General features: G+C 39.4%; 6 protein-coding genes across 6 annotated transcripts; 2 read left to right on the top strand and 4 right to left on the bottom strand.

Moving 5' to 3' along the window:
* Positions 1-657: 657 nt before the first annotated feature.
* SS1G_10460 (predicted protein) lies at positions 658-2,015 on the top strand (the record flags this gene model as incomplete). The annotated part of the gene is made up of 7 exons (XM_001588862.1): positions 658-692; positions 722-958; positions 990-1,041; positions 1,191-1,272; positions 1,400-1,521; positions 1,614-1,736; positions 1,902-2,015. The coding sequence occupies 7 exons, from the start codon at positions 658-660 to the stop codon at positions 2,013-2,015; spliced, it is 765 nt and encodes a 254-aa protein (XP_001588912.1).
* A 977-nt stretch (positions 2,016-2,992) lies between these two features.
* Positions 2,993-4,292, bottom strand: SS1G_10459 (hypothetical protein; the record flags this gene model as incomplete). Its single annotated transcript, XM_001588861.1, has 4 exons — positions 2,993-3,002; positions 3,071-3,286; positions 3,677-3,734; positions 4,232-4,292. The coding sequence occupies 4 exons, from the start codon at positions 4,290-4,292 to the stop codon at positions 2,993-2,995; spliced, it is 345 nt and encodes a 114-aa protein (XP_001588911.1).
* A 1,603-nt stretch (positions 4,293-5,895) lies between these two features.
* SS1G_10458 (predicted protein) lies at positions 5,896-5,991 on the bottom strand (the record flags this gene model as incomplete). The annotated part of the gene is made up of 1 exon (XM_001588860.1): positions 5,896-5,991. The coding sequence occupies one exon, from the start codon at positions 5,989-5,991 to the stop codon at positions 5,896-5,898; it is 96 nt and encodes a 31-aa protein (XP_001588910.1).
* Positions 5,992-8,570: 2,579 nt separating this feature from the next.
* On the bottom strand, positions 8,571-10,246 carry SS1G_10457 (hypothetical protein; the record flags this gene model as incomplete). The annotated part of the gene is made up of 4 exons (XM_001588859.1): positions 8,571-8,626; positions 8,743-9,028; positions 9,088-9,457; positions 9,513-10,246. 4 exons carry the CDS (start codon positions 10,244-10,246, stop codon positions 8,571-8,573), a joined length of 1,446 nt encoding a protein of 481 aa, XP_001588909.1.
* Positions 10,247-12,093: 1,847 nt separating this feature from the next.
* On the bottom strand, positions 12,094-12,939 carry SS1G_10456 (hypothetical protein; the record flags this gene model as incomplete). The annotated part of the gene is made up of 2 exons (XM_001588858.1): positions 12,094-12,604; positions 12,740-12,939. The coding sequence occupies 2 exons, from the start codon at positions 12,937-12,939 to the stop codon at positions 12,094-12,096; spliced, it is 711 nt and encodes a 236-aa protein (XP_001588908.1).
* Positions 12,940-14,246: 1,307 nt separating this feature from the next.
* On the top strand, positions 14,247-14,414 carry SS1G_10455 (predicted protein; the record flags this gene model as incomplete). Its single annotated transcript, XM_001588857.1, has 1 exon — positions 14,247-14,414. One exon carries the CDS (start codon positions 14,247-14,249, stop codon positions 14,412-14,414), a length of 168 nt encoding a protein of 55 aa, XP_001588907.1.
* Positions 14,415-14,417: the final 3 nt, after the last annotated feature.

The raw sequence follows: 14,417 nt of genomic DNA, 5'->3' as shown, positions 1-14,417 counted from the left end.
TATCGAAATACGAGAGGTGAGCGCAAAGCACAGGATAAGAACAAGAAAAGACGTTTTGAGGATGATAGAGGAATTCCTTGACCCTGCGTAACATCGAGTACTTATACACGGGACCATCTAAGCTGAGTATCTATCGTCGCACCTACCATTCTGGTGTATACCACACTAATGGCATGCACACATGCATCATCTATCAGCCACTTGTGCTTCGTAAATGATATGGGTAATTACAAGGCTAGGCGGGGGATAATGCCCTCCCTTGCAAGTGATACGACCCTTTGCCGGCGAATAATTGAAAGAAGCCAACACTTGTGGTGAGTGGTGAAGCTTACCTAACTTTGCCTACAACCCGTATGTAGGTCAATAGTGATACCCACAGAAAGCCCGACTTCAATTTCAGCTAAGATAAGACTAAACCCTATGTATCGCGTTTATCGATAGGTATCAAGACATGATCCCAGTAGTACGTGCATCAATGTCCAATAGGATGGCGATGGCATGTTTCTGGGACGATAACAATGGCCAGCCAAGATAGCTCTGAAGATAGCAGATAAGATTGGAAAGGGAGATGTAGCAATCTCATTGCAATTGTGCGTGGTAAAAATATACTTGGGATGCCCTAGGCTCGTTTGTCAAGGCGGCCTATTAGTGAAAGATATGTCCGGGGTTGAACCCGAAATCAGCTTCTGTAGGTTAGTAAGCTAGACTACATTTGTAATAGTGCATTTAATTTCTGTGTATTGATTCGTCGGAAAGTTATTCAGCTCAGCTCCCTACTCCGCATAAAACATTGCATTGCGGAGATAGATAAGAGAATGAGCTTGAAGGGCCTTTTTCACTTGGTCGAGATCCTTAAACACCGACGCAGAAAAGACGACCAAGTTCATAGTGCGACGCCAGTCACTGTAGTGGCTTCTAGCTTGCCTCAAATTCCTTCTAGAAGAGTTCTTCACGTGCAGTAAATAAAACCTTATTTTAATTTCGGTCAGACCGAGGCAGTGGACGCAGGTTAGAACTTTGGGAATTTTGGAAATCATTGAGGTTCGTCCTGAGCAAAGCGAGAATGAAGGGGTCGGTAAAATAGTTAGCTTTTTTGGTGTCCAAATCAATGTTAGTGTCATTTCGTATTTTCATTGTTCTAGATAAGGGAGAGTTCCTACCTACTCGAGTAATTGACTGGAATTTGTTAGATCTATGCAACTTTGGGAAAGACACAGATGTATGGCTTTTGGGAAAGCGACAAGGATTTGTGGAAAAGGGTTAAATCACGAGGTACTTTCCGCATTTGTGAATCCAGCGCTCATCCCTACCTATCACGCCAAGTAGAATAGAATATAAATCCTCGCAAAGTCAAACCAATACAATTTCTCAGATGAGCGTAAATAATGGAGTCTCCGAGCTCGTGGGGTTAGTGCTAAGCTATATCTCTCCGCACTGTTGCCCCCACCATCCACTGTAACTGCCACTCTGCCAAAACACCGGCGCCTGAGCTCCCAAACCATACACTGGTGCGTCCAGAAAGTATCGCACACTCCACTTCGAGCACATACCACAAGATGGTAAACTACAAATGGCATAGCAACTTCTTATTAAGGAGTTGCTGTAATTTATAGCCGCACCAGTATTACGAGATATTCAGTTTCGAATTCCCTAACGAGCGTCCGCCAAATATTCAAGAAGGGATGCCACCAGTATGGATGGATGCGACTATGAGACCTTACAGGTATGCATACTATGTATGTATTTCAATCTATCAGATTGACTTCTGAAAGCTAACGTTTAATGAGGCTCAAAAGTATAACTTTAGTATTTGAGTTAAATGAAATTCATTGTGGGCTAATTTTTTAAGCTCGCTTAGTTTTGGTAAAGTGATCCAGGTATTAAACTATAGGCCTTTATAGTGCTTATACCCTGTAAGGCTCTTTAGTCACATCCATACTCGTGGCATCCTCCGCAGTACCCTGAGGAAACGTGCATCCCCCGAAACCTTATTTCCTCAGGGGCTAAAGAACTGAGGGGCAACAACTCTAGACCGCAAACTGTCGTCCCGCATGAATGGCTTATCTACGGAGACTTTGCAAATAACACTATTCATAACGATGGCTTGACTTTGGAGCGCACTGGGCTCAATTTTTATCACTCTTGGTCACGCCTCTTGAGATGTTGTTACGCATTTAGATGAGTCGACTCTACTTATCAATGATATGATTTCTGGAATGGGTATTCTCATTTTGGAGAGGATTTCTCAATGAATGAGGTAACAACCTCTTCCCCGTCATTCCAGGAAATTAGGGGAATATGAAATTGGAAATTGACCTAAACTACACATCTGACCTCTATTCACCCAACAGAACAATAGGAGTGCCAATGTTGGGGAACAGGCAATTTCCATGTATGATAGGGGAGTTAAGGAGCAAGACAAGATTTAATGGCGAGCCAATCACGACTCGTTTAGAGTTGGAAGAGTTAGTTCGAGCCTTCAATGCACAATAGCATCAACGTAGAATGATCATCAATAACTAATAGACTAGTACTTTATACTTTCGACACTACCGGGTTGATACCAGCAGAAATTTAGTCCAAGAATCTTCCTCAGGTTGCATATTCTTCAGTGGGCCATAAGTAAACCTAGTTTCACGCAAGAGCAGATTAACCAGTGCTAATCTCGCCACCATGTTTGCTCATAAATGCTGCCGAAAAGGCGGTACGAACGATTACCATCTTTTATGAGAGGTCGTATGATATCTCTCGCTATAAGGAGCGATCCCCTATCAAGATAAAAAGGGTGACTTCCAATTCGGGTAGACCCGGAACACCTTAGCGGGTTAGTTAAGAGGTTACCATCACTGCTATTGGATGATAAACTCGTAGACCGTCCGTGGGGTTACTTGTTTTCATCCTAAGAATCAGGGGCGAGAAGGGGTGTCACCTCGTGATCCCACTTTTCCAGGGATGAATCCTCGAGGAGAAGCTCTCAACCCGCTCTTCACAGCTAGCAATTGCTAAAACACTCTTATTATCAGCACCACTAACCGCTTATCTGTGAAAGTGTATGAGGCTGCCGACCTACTGTCCTTTTGGGACCACAGGCAAAGTCTTGGTAGCTTTGAACTGTTGCCTAAGTGCTTGTCCGTCATATTCGCCGCCTATTCCGTCTATCAGCGCACCAAGAGCATCTACACCAACGCTTTTAACAGTTGTTTCTTGACCTTCAGCCAGACTTCCATTTATACAGGATGCCACGTCGACGACAGCACCTGTTGCAATAGCCACGCCGCCTGTATGGCTAAGCTTGTACCACCAGTGAAGATATCAACGCGCATACAAACGGCAATTCCAACCACTACCATGATAAGATTTTTCCATTCAAATTTCATGCCAAAGAGACCGAAATGGATATTCGGATCGAGTCGATTAATCGTATCTCCTAAATCGTTCACATAAGCATTGATCTCTCCCCAATGATCAGACGTATGCAATCGCCTCAGCTGGGGATTATAGACTCGGTAGCTATTATCTAGATGATACCACCCTGTAATAGGATCCTGCTACTGCCCATCAAGCTCATAGAGCGAAGGGAAGACCCAGTTCCGGAACCAGAGTATCCATACAGTGTATACTGCTGATCTGATTCTGATTAATATCACTCTGAGAATCCAATGTGGCGAGAACATACTGTTGGCAACTGGAAGCCCAGAGCGGTACTACCATCTTCTTGAGGAATTGTTTCTCCCCTATACTCGAATCCATTAGCCAAATAGCTGAGTTTTTGCTCTCCTTTCTTCACAGCTATAAGCGATCCCCGATAGAAGAAGCTTGTGTCCTGATGGCTGGGTACTTCCTGATAAGCCGGATTTCCGCATGCATCATATAGGTATTCTGCAAGAATATTACCGTTGACATCTCGCACCTCAGCTAAACGATTCATGTCATCTTATTGCAGCCTACCTTATTCACTGCGCCTTAAGCAGCCGCTCTCATCATACTCCAGGACAAACTCGGAGGAATAGTCTTGATGTGTATGACTAATCTGGGTGAGTTGAGTATAATCCTGTGTGTTATCAGAACTAACAGAAGTACTTGAACTACTATCTTAAAACATCGTAGTAGATTTAACAATGATATCATGATCACCAAAGACAAAACGCTGAGATCGAAGAAGATTTCCTTGTTGATCGGCGCAGGGCCAGCGCCCTTGACATTGATTGGGCATCATATCCGAAAGTCTCACTTCGCAGCGCAGGAACCCTCGCTTTCTTCCTGGCGACACGAGTCCACAAGATTAATTCCATTGTATGTCTAGCTAAATTGATATAGCAGACTTGATTCTCCTTCATATACAAATCGCTTGATTTCCTCATAAACATCGTCATCTGTCGGTTTGCTAGTTACCTCATCCTCCGCATGGCTTTGAATCACTCAGCTTGCATTGTTGTAGCCATAGATGGGCGTCCTAAATAGACACAGTATTTCTATCACTTGCTTAAATATTCCAAACGCAGCACAATGAGTCTCATGTTTCTTTTCCATTCGCATCTGTGTACTGTTGTAACTTGCTAGCCATCGAATAAGTATATTGAGTAGAAATACCCTGCCTCCGGTAATGTGGATGCTTTCTTGAGAACGCTGTCGGAGATTGAATATTGTAAATCATGTGTTAAGTAATTAGAAGTCTTTTAAACTGCAACCGGTCAGCAGTTTGAGAGTCGTACTGATAAATGTCTGTGTTATTACTACTGATTAACTGCGTAATTGCGTTGTTTAAAGCTGGCTGATAGATAAGGTTGTATTACTCTTTGTGCAATCTTCGGTAAAGTTCCCTGATAACTTTGACTAGTGGCTCCAAATGTCTTGTCATTGAGCTTTATCAATGTTGGGAGTAGATCGGTGATTTGACTTGCATACTGAATCTTTACCACGCGAGTACCAGGCCAGATGGCTTCAACCACAGAGTCAAAAGAAACCGGCTCGGAATGTGTTGTACGGCCCAAATGGTTTATTTAACTCACAAGACGATTCAAATCATCAGAGGTTTTATCAATATTGCCGTGGCGCATGCTGTCCTTTAGTGCAATACAATCTGTATGGAAGCGCCAACCCAGTTGAATTCTGTTTTAGTCATACTCTCGCTTTCAATACCTTTAACCTTCGTATTGATGATTAGACCCTCTTGAATAATATATATAGCTTACAGCTTTCTAAAATTTCTTCAAACTTTACCTCGATAATTAATTATATTTTATAATCTTACTATTTTTTTATTCAAATATAAATCTTTCTTTTTAATTCTTAATTAATTAATCTTAAATATTTTAATAAAAAGATTTTGAATATTATAATTATTTTTTTAATCAATTCAAAAATATTATTATTGTAATATTATTTTTTAATTCAATAAAATCTTTTTAAATTATTTAATATATAACAAATTTATATTTTTTTATATTATTTTTTTTTTAAAAAAATAATATAGATTTTTGATTTTGATCAAATTCATATAATATATTTTGAGAATTGATTTTCTCGATTAAGCGATCGAGGATATTATAATAATAATGATTCAAAATATTGACTTTATGTTACGACGGGCTACACAACTACCAAGACACGTGATCACAAATGATCAGTAGTGATCATTAAGGATCACGGTATAGGTGATCACTGGTGATCATGAAGGATCACCAGTAATCATAGAAGCATGAAGGACTATATAATCAAGATGGATTTCCTTTGTATAGAGCTTCGTGCTCAAGATCAATCATTTAGTATACTCTACTATTAGTTACGAGTTGCATTATTGTCATTACTTTAAGTCCCTGCTTGACGCCTAGTTATAAACCACCTCGAGAGCCTGGAGCACTTCCACGTGATCTAGACGGCAAACCTCGTAACACTTTATTCTTGTAGTGTTTTGTTATATGTATCCCAAACCACATCGAGAAGCATTTTTTCTCCAGTTACAGTAAAAGTATCGAATGTTGTAGTAGCCATGGCTTGTACGAGTTTTTTTGCTGTTAGTATATTTATATGCCTGCTTTTGTGTTGTGGAGTGTTGGTGGGGGAGATGTGTTATTTGTTACTGTAGGCTAGTATGTTATTCATATGATTATATTCATTTCCTTTCATACTGTTGGTACGAGAAGGATACGGAAGACGTAGCACCCACGGATTACGTAGGTCCTGTATGTCTAATTGTATTCTGTCTAAAGAGCTAGCTACATATTGAAAGTAGTAAGTCTTATATAGACTTACTAAAAGAGCTAGTCTCTTTCGCGTTCGCCTAGTTCTTTATTACAGTAGTAATTGAATTGAAGTCATTCACTTCGTTCACACACATACTTTATTTTTGTTCGACGATGAAAAGATAATACGTCTATGTATAGTCCTCACTATTAGTAGGGCCCGAAGAATCATTGACTTGCATTACTATCTCTTCTTCCAATTATCTTTGGAAATTATAGATATCATATCTACAATTTGATCCTTTCCCAATCGATAAATAATAAATACAATTTGTTTTGATATTATTTGTTTTATTATAATTTAATGTATTAATTATTTTTTTTAAATATTTTTAACAATTTTAAATAATTAATATTATATTAATTATTTTTCAAATTAATAAAACGATAGAATTTATTATAAGCATATTTTGTCTTAACCTTTATCTTAATTCGAGTAATTAAATTATATTATTATTAGTTATAGGTAAGATACAAATGATCTTCCACTTTTCTCCAGTCGTGGCTACTATATATGCAAGAAATTTATCATTAGAATAGGTATAGAAACTTTTGATCAAAGGTTGTGAGCTACCAGACATACTGTATGTGATGACATGAGGTATTGCCTAGTGAGGTAGCCTACTAGTAACTGATGTCCTTGTTTTGGGTAATAAATCTCCTTCTTTAAATCATATAGGCTTGTTATACTACCAAGATTTATTATTTAGCTGAAGTTCTTAAAAGGTAAACTTTCACGGTACTTTTTCCCAAGATGAACGAATCTCTGTCAGCTCATTGTTTCCTGCATAGGAATAAATGTGTAGCTTCACGGGTATTTGGAGTCTTTGATATTTCAGTTTGGGATGTCCCGTACTTGACTTCGAAGAGAACCTCAGGGCCCTGCTGAATCTTCTCGAGGCGAGGATATTTGCCAGATCAACCACGTGAATTATAGCAAAAGTCTTATGGAAGTCTATAAGTCAACAAGAAAAGCCTTATTTTATCTATTGCTAAAAGTTAAACAGAATATTGATTTTACACAATTTTTAAGTGTCCTACTAAATATTGACATTTATCTTCTTTATGGTTGAGCTTTTGGGTTCCTGATTTCTTGTGAACATAAAACTAGATGTTTCCGTAACTCGAAATGATTCGGCTATTAAGAGATTGACCTTCAGAAATAATTGACAATGTTCATAAGAAGGGAGATTGGACGCCCACCCTTGGCCCAATTCATTATTTTATGTGTTCAAGGGGCTGAAAACTAAGGAGGGCTTAAATGAAGGGCAGTTTCTGGTCTGAATTGGTGTTTTATACAAATCTATATGTGTGTATTAGCAGATACGCGAACGACGCTTTGCAGCAATTCATGTCAAATTTCAAATGTAAAGGGAAATTCAAAGCCAGATTCCCTCTTGGGAAGATAGTTTTGAAGATTCAGTAACTTCTCCATATTCTATTCATCACACAAGGCATTTTCCTCCTTCTTCTTTCTCCCCGATCCGCTTTGGCACCGAAAGTACAGCAAACAGTTCCGCGTTGTTTTATTGGCCTTAAAACTTTGCACCTGTGCTTATTAAAAAGTGAAGCTGCACTGTTAATATAGTAGATTATATGGTTCCATCATCACATATATAATGACCGGACAGTAAGATGTTCAAAATCATCTGACTAATGCTGTAAATGATTCTGGTTGATGAAATTAGGAGCTGGAATAATTCCAGTTTAGTGTTTCGAGGAATAACTCTCCTCAAGCATTCTTTAAGCGATACTAAATCTACAAAAGAAAATATAGATAGTGACTAGGACAGTTACTATCTTACAAACAAGGGTCATCCGTTAAGAGAGCGGATCGCCATGGCTATATTAGTGAAAGTGATATCCACATAAGAATGCGGAACACCAGGGCTTATCATTATAAAAACTCAGAAATAAATCCAATATATGCTGCAAATAGACGTTAGTGAGAGTAAATCTGCAGGGTTGGCTCACTATGTCAATGGAAGAAGATATTTATACCCAGACTCTTGGATAAAAGGATATTATTATTAAAATGCGAATGCTCTAATTATATATTGGGTTTCTTGAGACCAGAAAGAGCATCAGATTGAATTGATTGATTCTCTAGCTAAGCAGTTAAGCTGCGAGTATATATTCAAAAAATGAAGGAATAGGGTTAGGTATTCGGCCTTCGGAATTAAAGTGCTTTGAAATCAAAATATTGAAAGCAAACAAACAGTATACCAAAAAGGAAAGAATGAATTAAAAGTTGAGTTTTATTTGCTCCTTATATGCATCATGCAATATATATGCATATGCTGCCAAGATCCCAGGAGGTCAACAATATCACATCCCCTTCTCCTCCCCAACACTCCTCGACCCAGCCTGATACTCCGCACTCTCTGAATCATAACTCACAATCATTAGATACAGAACATCCTAATCACAATCAGCACTATATTACCACACCACGCACATTATATTTCCAGCAAGAAAAAAAAACCAAAAAAAAACCAACTAACTTTCTGCAAAATCCTCTTCACCAGCCCCCCCTTCCTCCTCCTCCTAAGACCTGTCTCAGGGGTAATAACCTCACCTCTCCGATACGCGGATCTAATTCTTTTATTCTGTCTTCTTTCTCCTCTAGCTACTCTTCGTTCTATTCTTCTCGCTTGCGGATTTATATGGCCCCCAGTTATGAGAGAGATGAGCGAGCCGCTGTTGGCTGGGTGACTTGGGTCTGAGTAGCGGGAGAGGAATTGTGGTTTAGGTGTTGCGAGGGTGCTGTTGGGGTTTTGTATTGCCTGGGTTTTTGGTGGGTTAGGATGGTTGGTGAAGGGGAGGAGAGGAGTGAGGTACTAACGTATTTGGCTTGAGCTCGACGATCAAAGTAATCGGTGACGAATTTTCCACTGTCTTTGAATTTGTTGCTTTTGGGGGCATTTTCATTTCCTTCACTCTCGGAAATTTGCATTTGATCCAATGCTGGAAAAATTAATGGCGCTGCTTCTGGCATTTCGAGTTCTCCGTATGTAGTTCCACTTGAAAGTTTAATATTCTTTAATGTTTTTTTGAATCCTGTAGTTGTGTCGTCAAGAGATGAGGAAATGGCTTTATTAATATCAACCGAAGCATGGGTTGCTGATGATTCGGGCTTGTAGGTAAGTATTAAGCAGTAAAGACCACGAGGCATGAAGAATTCATTATTCATTCTATCGAGAAAAGTATTCGTCCTGGGGAATATTTATTAGCTCATGACCAACTAATATTGAAATTATGGAAACAGACCTTGATCGTGCTTGAAGTTCCATAGCTACACCGACAGCAAATTGGGTCGCGATTGATACACCCATTGTAATGGGACCAGGTACAAAACCTACAATTCCAGCCGCTGCATTGATAACATTTAACCATGGAGAAGATTTACTCGCATGGTAGAAAGTTTTTAAGAAATCTAGAAAGGTAGATTGGTCGATTCCACAATCTTCCAAAACGGGTGCATATGCTCTAATAAATCCTCGCTTCTTATCTCTTGGTCTGCGCTGTGGGAGGATAACCGGACAAGGTAATTTTGGCTTTGCAGCACTATATGCTGGAGGTGGATGATTTCGTATAAATACATCGGTAAGTTCATCGGCATCTTGAGAAGTTTCTTCTGATGAAGTAGCCGGATTGGATGTATTTGCCGCTTCGTCTAAAGCCCAAGCTTCCTCATCCCCTTCCTCAGATTCTGTATCCGAGGAGTCCTCATCCTCAAGTTCCTTTTCGATTTCGCATTTTTCTTTCTCGTTTATGGGCACAGCTTGGCCTTTGGTTATCATTTTATTGGCTTCCTCGGGGGATACTTCAACATATTCAGGAGGTGCATCGTTGTAAGTGTGACTTAATTGAGCACCTGCTCGACTGCTTTCACCATTGTTTGAAGAAGCTTGAAGGTTTGATGAGGACTTATTTCGATGATGATGAATTGTTTCTGATACAAGACCGACTCCTGAACCGATGAGTTTGACTAAAATGCCCATGATTGTAATGAAAGTTGTGTTGATGAAATGAGAGGATTATATTGATTGATAAAGTGTCAAACGATGATGACAATGATTTTGAAGAATGAAAAAATACTTGGCCCAACTCTACCTCTTATTATATACAATCTCATGTCGTCTCACCTATTTGCATCCTTTCACAGGATATTAGAAGGAGATAAGCAGCTGTAACTACATGTACAGGTCTCAACTTCTCGCGAACCTCATCTAGTAAAGATGAGGTTTTAATTCCGCTGCTGATGGATTAGCGATAGATTATGTGTATCTATCTGGTCAGTGCATTGTTTTCAAGTGGCAGTGCACGTTAAGATATTGGAGTAACAATGGAGTATACTTAACCTATTTGAGAGTACCAATTCGTAGGGCTATAATTTTGTGGATTCACACAGCCCAAATTTCTGGGCTCATTATAAACGAAGGATTCTGTACTCGGTACTAACTTTGATGTTTCAGTCATCAAATTAAGCATTGTGGATATTTTGTCAGATTGCATATTGAGCTTCGCTAAAAAGCTTGGTTTTCGAAATTATAAAACATTCTTCATCCCGGTGTAGACTTTCATATATTATAAAGCCACTCTATTCCATTATGTAAGATCTCATATGTTGGTGGTAGAAATTGTTTTTCTTTCTAATGAAATGATAGAATAAAACAAGAACCAATACTTTCACTATAAACACGTTATAACTTAAACAACAACAAACACAAAGCCTCTTACAGAGAACTCTTATCATGACACAATTCCAATTCCAATTCGACTCTCCAAAATCTCATCCAAATACTGTACCTCTTCCTACAAATCACCAATAATAATAAAACCTTCAACTTTCCCCACCACTACCTTACAAGAAATCTATACATCTATACATCTATACTTTCACATATCAATAGATAAATACAATATTTAATTTATCAATAATTAAATACCGAGTAGTGTTACGACGGCGTAACATAACCAGCATCAGGTGACCAATTAGTTAACAGGTTCATGTGATAAGCGTCACCTGATCCGAAAGCCGACCGACTTTGAGGGAATCGATCGGCCCTGAGGATCGACCGGCCCTTCAAGAGTCGATCGAACTTTCAGAGTACGAAGGTCTATATAATCGTGATGGATTTCCTTTGTATAGAGCTTCGTGCTTAAGATCAATCATTTAGTGTACTCTACTATTAGTTACGAATTGCATCTCATCATTGTCATTACTTAAGTCCCTGCTTGACGCCTAGTTATAAAACACTTCGAGAGCCTAGAGCACTTCCACGTGATCTAGACGGCTACCCTCGTAACATTTACTCTATTGGAAATTAACAATCCAAAGTATTTTATACTTCATTATATTAGAGTCTATAAAAAATAAGGGTATTGTGATAAAATACCCACAAGCCCTTTTAAGGTATATAAGGATAAAGAGATAATTAAGTAATATAGTAATAAAATTACGATGTTTAGATGAACAATCAAAGTACGATATCGATGCAAAGTCAAAATCAATCTCAATATCAGACTTGTATTCGTATAAACAATTCATTATTATTGCGATCGATATCGCTATTAAGAAAAATATGTAGGTACTAGGTATGTAGAATATAGACTAGAATACATTAGAGCGTTCTCTGCGGTACTGTGTAGTAAAGTATGATTGGTATCTCTCGCTCAAAACAAAGTACAAGTAGTAAAGCAAAATATCGTTGCGGTCGTATCATCATAAGTTTTCTTCCTTTCCTTCCTCTCTTCCCACCTTCACCAACAAACTCAGCATCCATCCATCCATCCACCCACCACATCCCATCCTCATCAACACCAAAACCAAAACCCCCAGCTACCATCAACCCCTCCTCTGCCAAAAATGTCTCCTAGCAGGTTTCACACCCCCCACATAACCCTTCTCCTCCACCCCTCTACTCCTCTTCTTGTGCATCCTCTTACTCAAACACGTAATAAACACTACTATCGCACCCAAAAACCCCGCAATCATCGCCGCCAAAATACACCAAATGCCCACGCTAAAATACGCATGACTACCGCTCTTATCACCATTTACATGATTTTTGACGATTCCAAAGAGCACGAAATCGCATGCCATGGCTACGACTGAGATGATAAATGCGATGCTAGAGACGAGCGCAGCGAGGAATGATCCGATGAATCCGGCGCCGAGAGCGAGGAGAAATGCAATGAACATTATGCCGCAGGCGATGGGGTGGAGGATCATGACCCGGGTTAGGGCTTTGGATGTATCTTCGGAGGCGTGGCTGAAGTGGGTGGATTCGATTTGGGACATTGTGGAAGCGGGGTTGTAGCCGATATGTTTTTTGGTGCAGTAGTCATTACCGTCTCTGTGTTGATTTGTTAGTATATTTATTTAATTCTGTTCATGTTTGGGGTGTTAAATCAATCATCTCGCGTCATCAAGTGAGATGGGAGATGGAGAATAGAAATTAAAGATAGATGGAAAGATAGAAAGAACTTACGAATCGACATCCAAGACACAATATCCGAATGTACCAAATGAGACAACGGAATGGTGTGATGCCGTTCCATTTGTCAATTTAACTTTCATGATTCCGATATCATTGATAACAGGTGCGGAGATAGTTGTAATGAGGAGAAGGATAGCAGATGCGAAGAGCAGAAATGTGCCAATATGATGAAGGAAACCTGTCGCCCCCATTTTGATGAGATGGGGAGTTGGTATTGAAGTTTGTAGTGTTTGTGGTATTATTGATTGAGAAGTATTTGAATGCTTCTGTGAACAGATGGACTATAGAAGTACTAGGTAAACAAGTCGGATATCAACTTGACATTCAAGTCTTTAAATTAACTGTAAAATGTCAATTGGAGTATATAATACAGAATCGGAAAGAGGAATCCTTCAAGCTTTAATAATAAAGCAAATTCTTGTCAACCCCTAAGGAAAAGTGACATATACAGTAGTGAGTGGTACATGCGTTCGCCGCATATCCTGATTTGAAGCATCTTGGAAAAAAATCAAATTTCAACAAACAGGAAAAATAAAGTTTTCCAGGGTCAACAGGGGCTGAGTGGTTTTGGTTGGTGCATCGTCATAGCTTCGCGTCGGTGATGTATTCTAGACCAAGGGATAAGAGTGAAAATCGATTGAAGCGAGGTTATTGAAGTGAATATGGAAAATGTTTGAAGCATCGTAATTTTTTGATAAAGTTTAATTCTGTACAGACGTATAGATTACTGTGTCGTCTGAATTTGTGGAATTTGACACCCGACACCAATTATGTCATACTATTTTAGCGGTACCGGGGATAACAAGCCAGCGGAAGCTTATTTTTCGGGTCGTGCATAGGTTTGAACTTTGTTTTTTTCGTACCATCAAATCTATTATATTATCTCTCAGAGAGAACTCCTTTGGTATATGTAAAGTATACCTTCATTTCAATTATTTTATCCAACAGCTATCCTCACCAATTGTCACACAATCATTCAGATAAAAGAAATTCCCTATCACATGTCATTCCCCAAATTTTCGACTTGGCATGCCACGCTTACAAGTGCCCCTGTAAGGCTGTACAGTATAGATAAGCGACCCTTAATCACTAAATGACGTAGCACTTTCAAGGGTCTTTAGGGTCATAATCAAGGTGTCCTTTGATATGCATCTAATTCTCACTCTTGATTCGTCCAGATACTGCTATTTTAATAAAAAACCCAAAAAGAACACATTAGGCTATTTCCTTAACCCTGACTGGTTCAAGCCAGAGCTTCTAGGCAAGCAGTATGACAACATGATCTGGTCCAGATACCGGAGTGAGGCTCTCCGCACTAGGCACGTGTCGCAGTTTCATGAAGCAAGGAACGAAAGGAAATATGTGCCATATTGAGTGAGTGGCCTTATACTTTCTTACAGCACGAGTAGTGTATCTGAGATTTATTTGACACTCGGTACCTAGGTAGATACCTATATGATTTAGTCCTCGTCAGCCTGCCGAAGCCAACCACAACACAATGGTTGAAGGTGGCCAGAGGATGGGCACAGGAGCCGCAAGGAACTCATCTGAAAGTAGGACATTGGGACGAAGTACTATATTAAGTAGTACAATTGAAAGGTTCCCGGCGCCGTCCACCGACCCCCATGTTACGACGGCTATCTTCTACGCCGCGTCACATGACTAAACC

This window comes from Sclerotinia sclerotiorum, genomic scaffold, assembly GCF_000146945.2.
Source record: "Sclerotinia sclerotiorum 1980 UF-70 scaffold_15 genomic scaffold, whole genome shotgun sequence".
NCBI classification, from domain to species: Eukaryota; Fungi; Ascomycota; class Leotiomycetes; order Helotiales; family Sclerotiniaceae; genus Sclerotinia; species Sclerotinia sclerotiorum.
The sequence above is the reverse complement of the archived record's forward strand: the minus strand, read 5'-3'. Positions and strand labels throughout refer to the sequence as shown.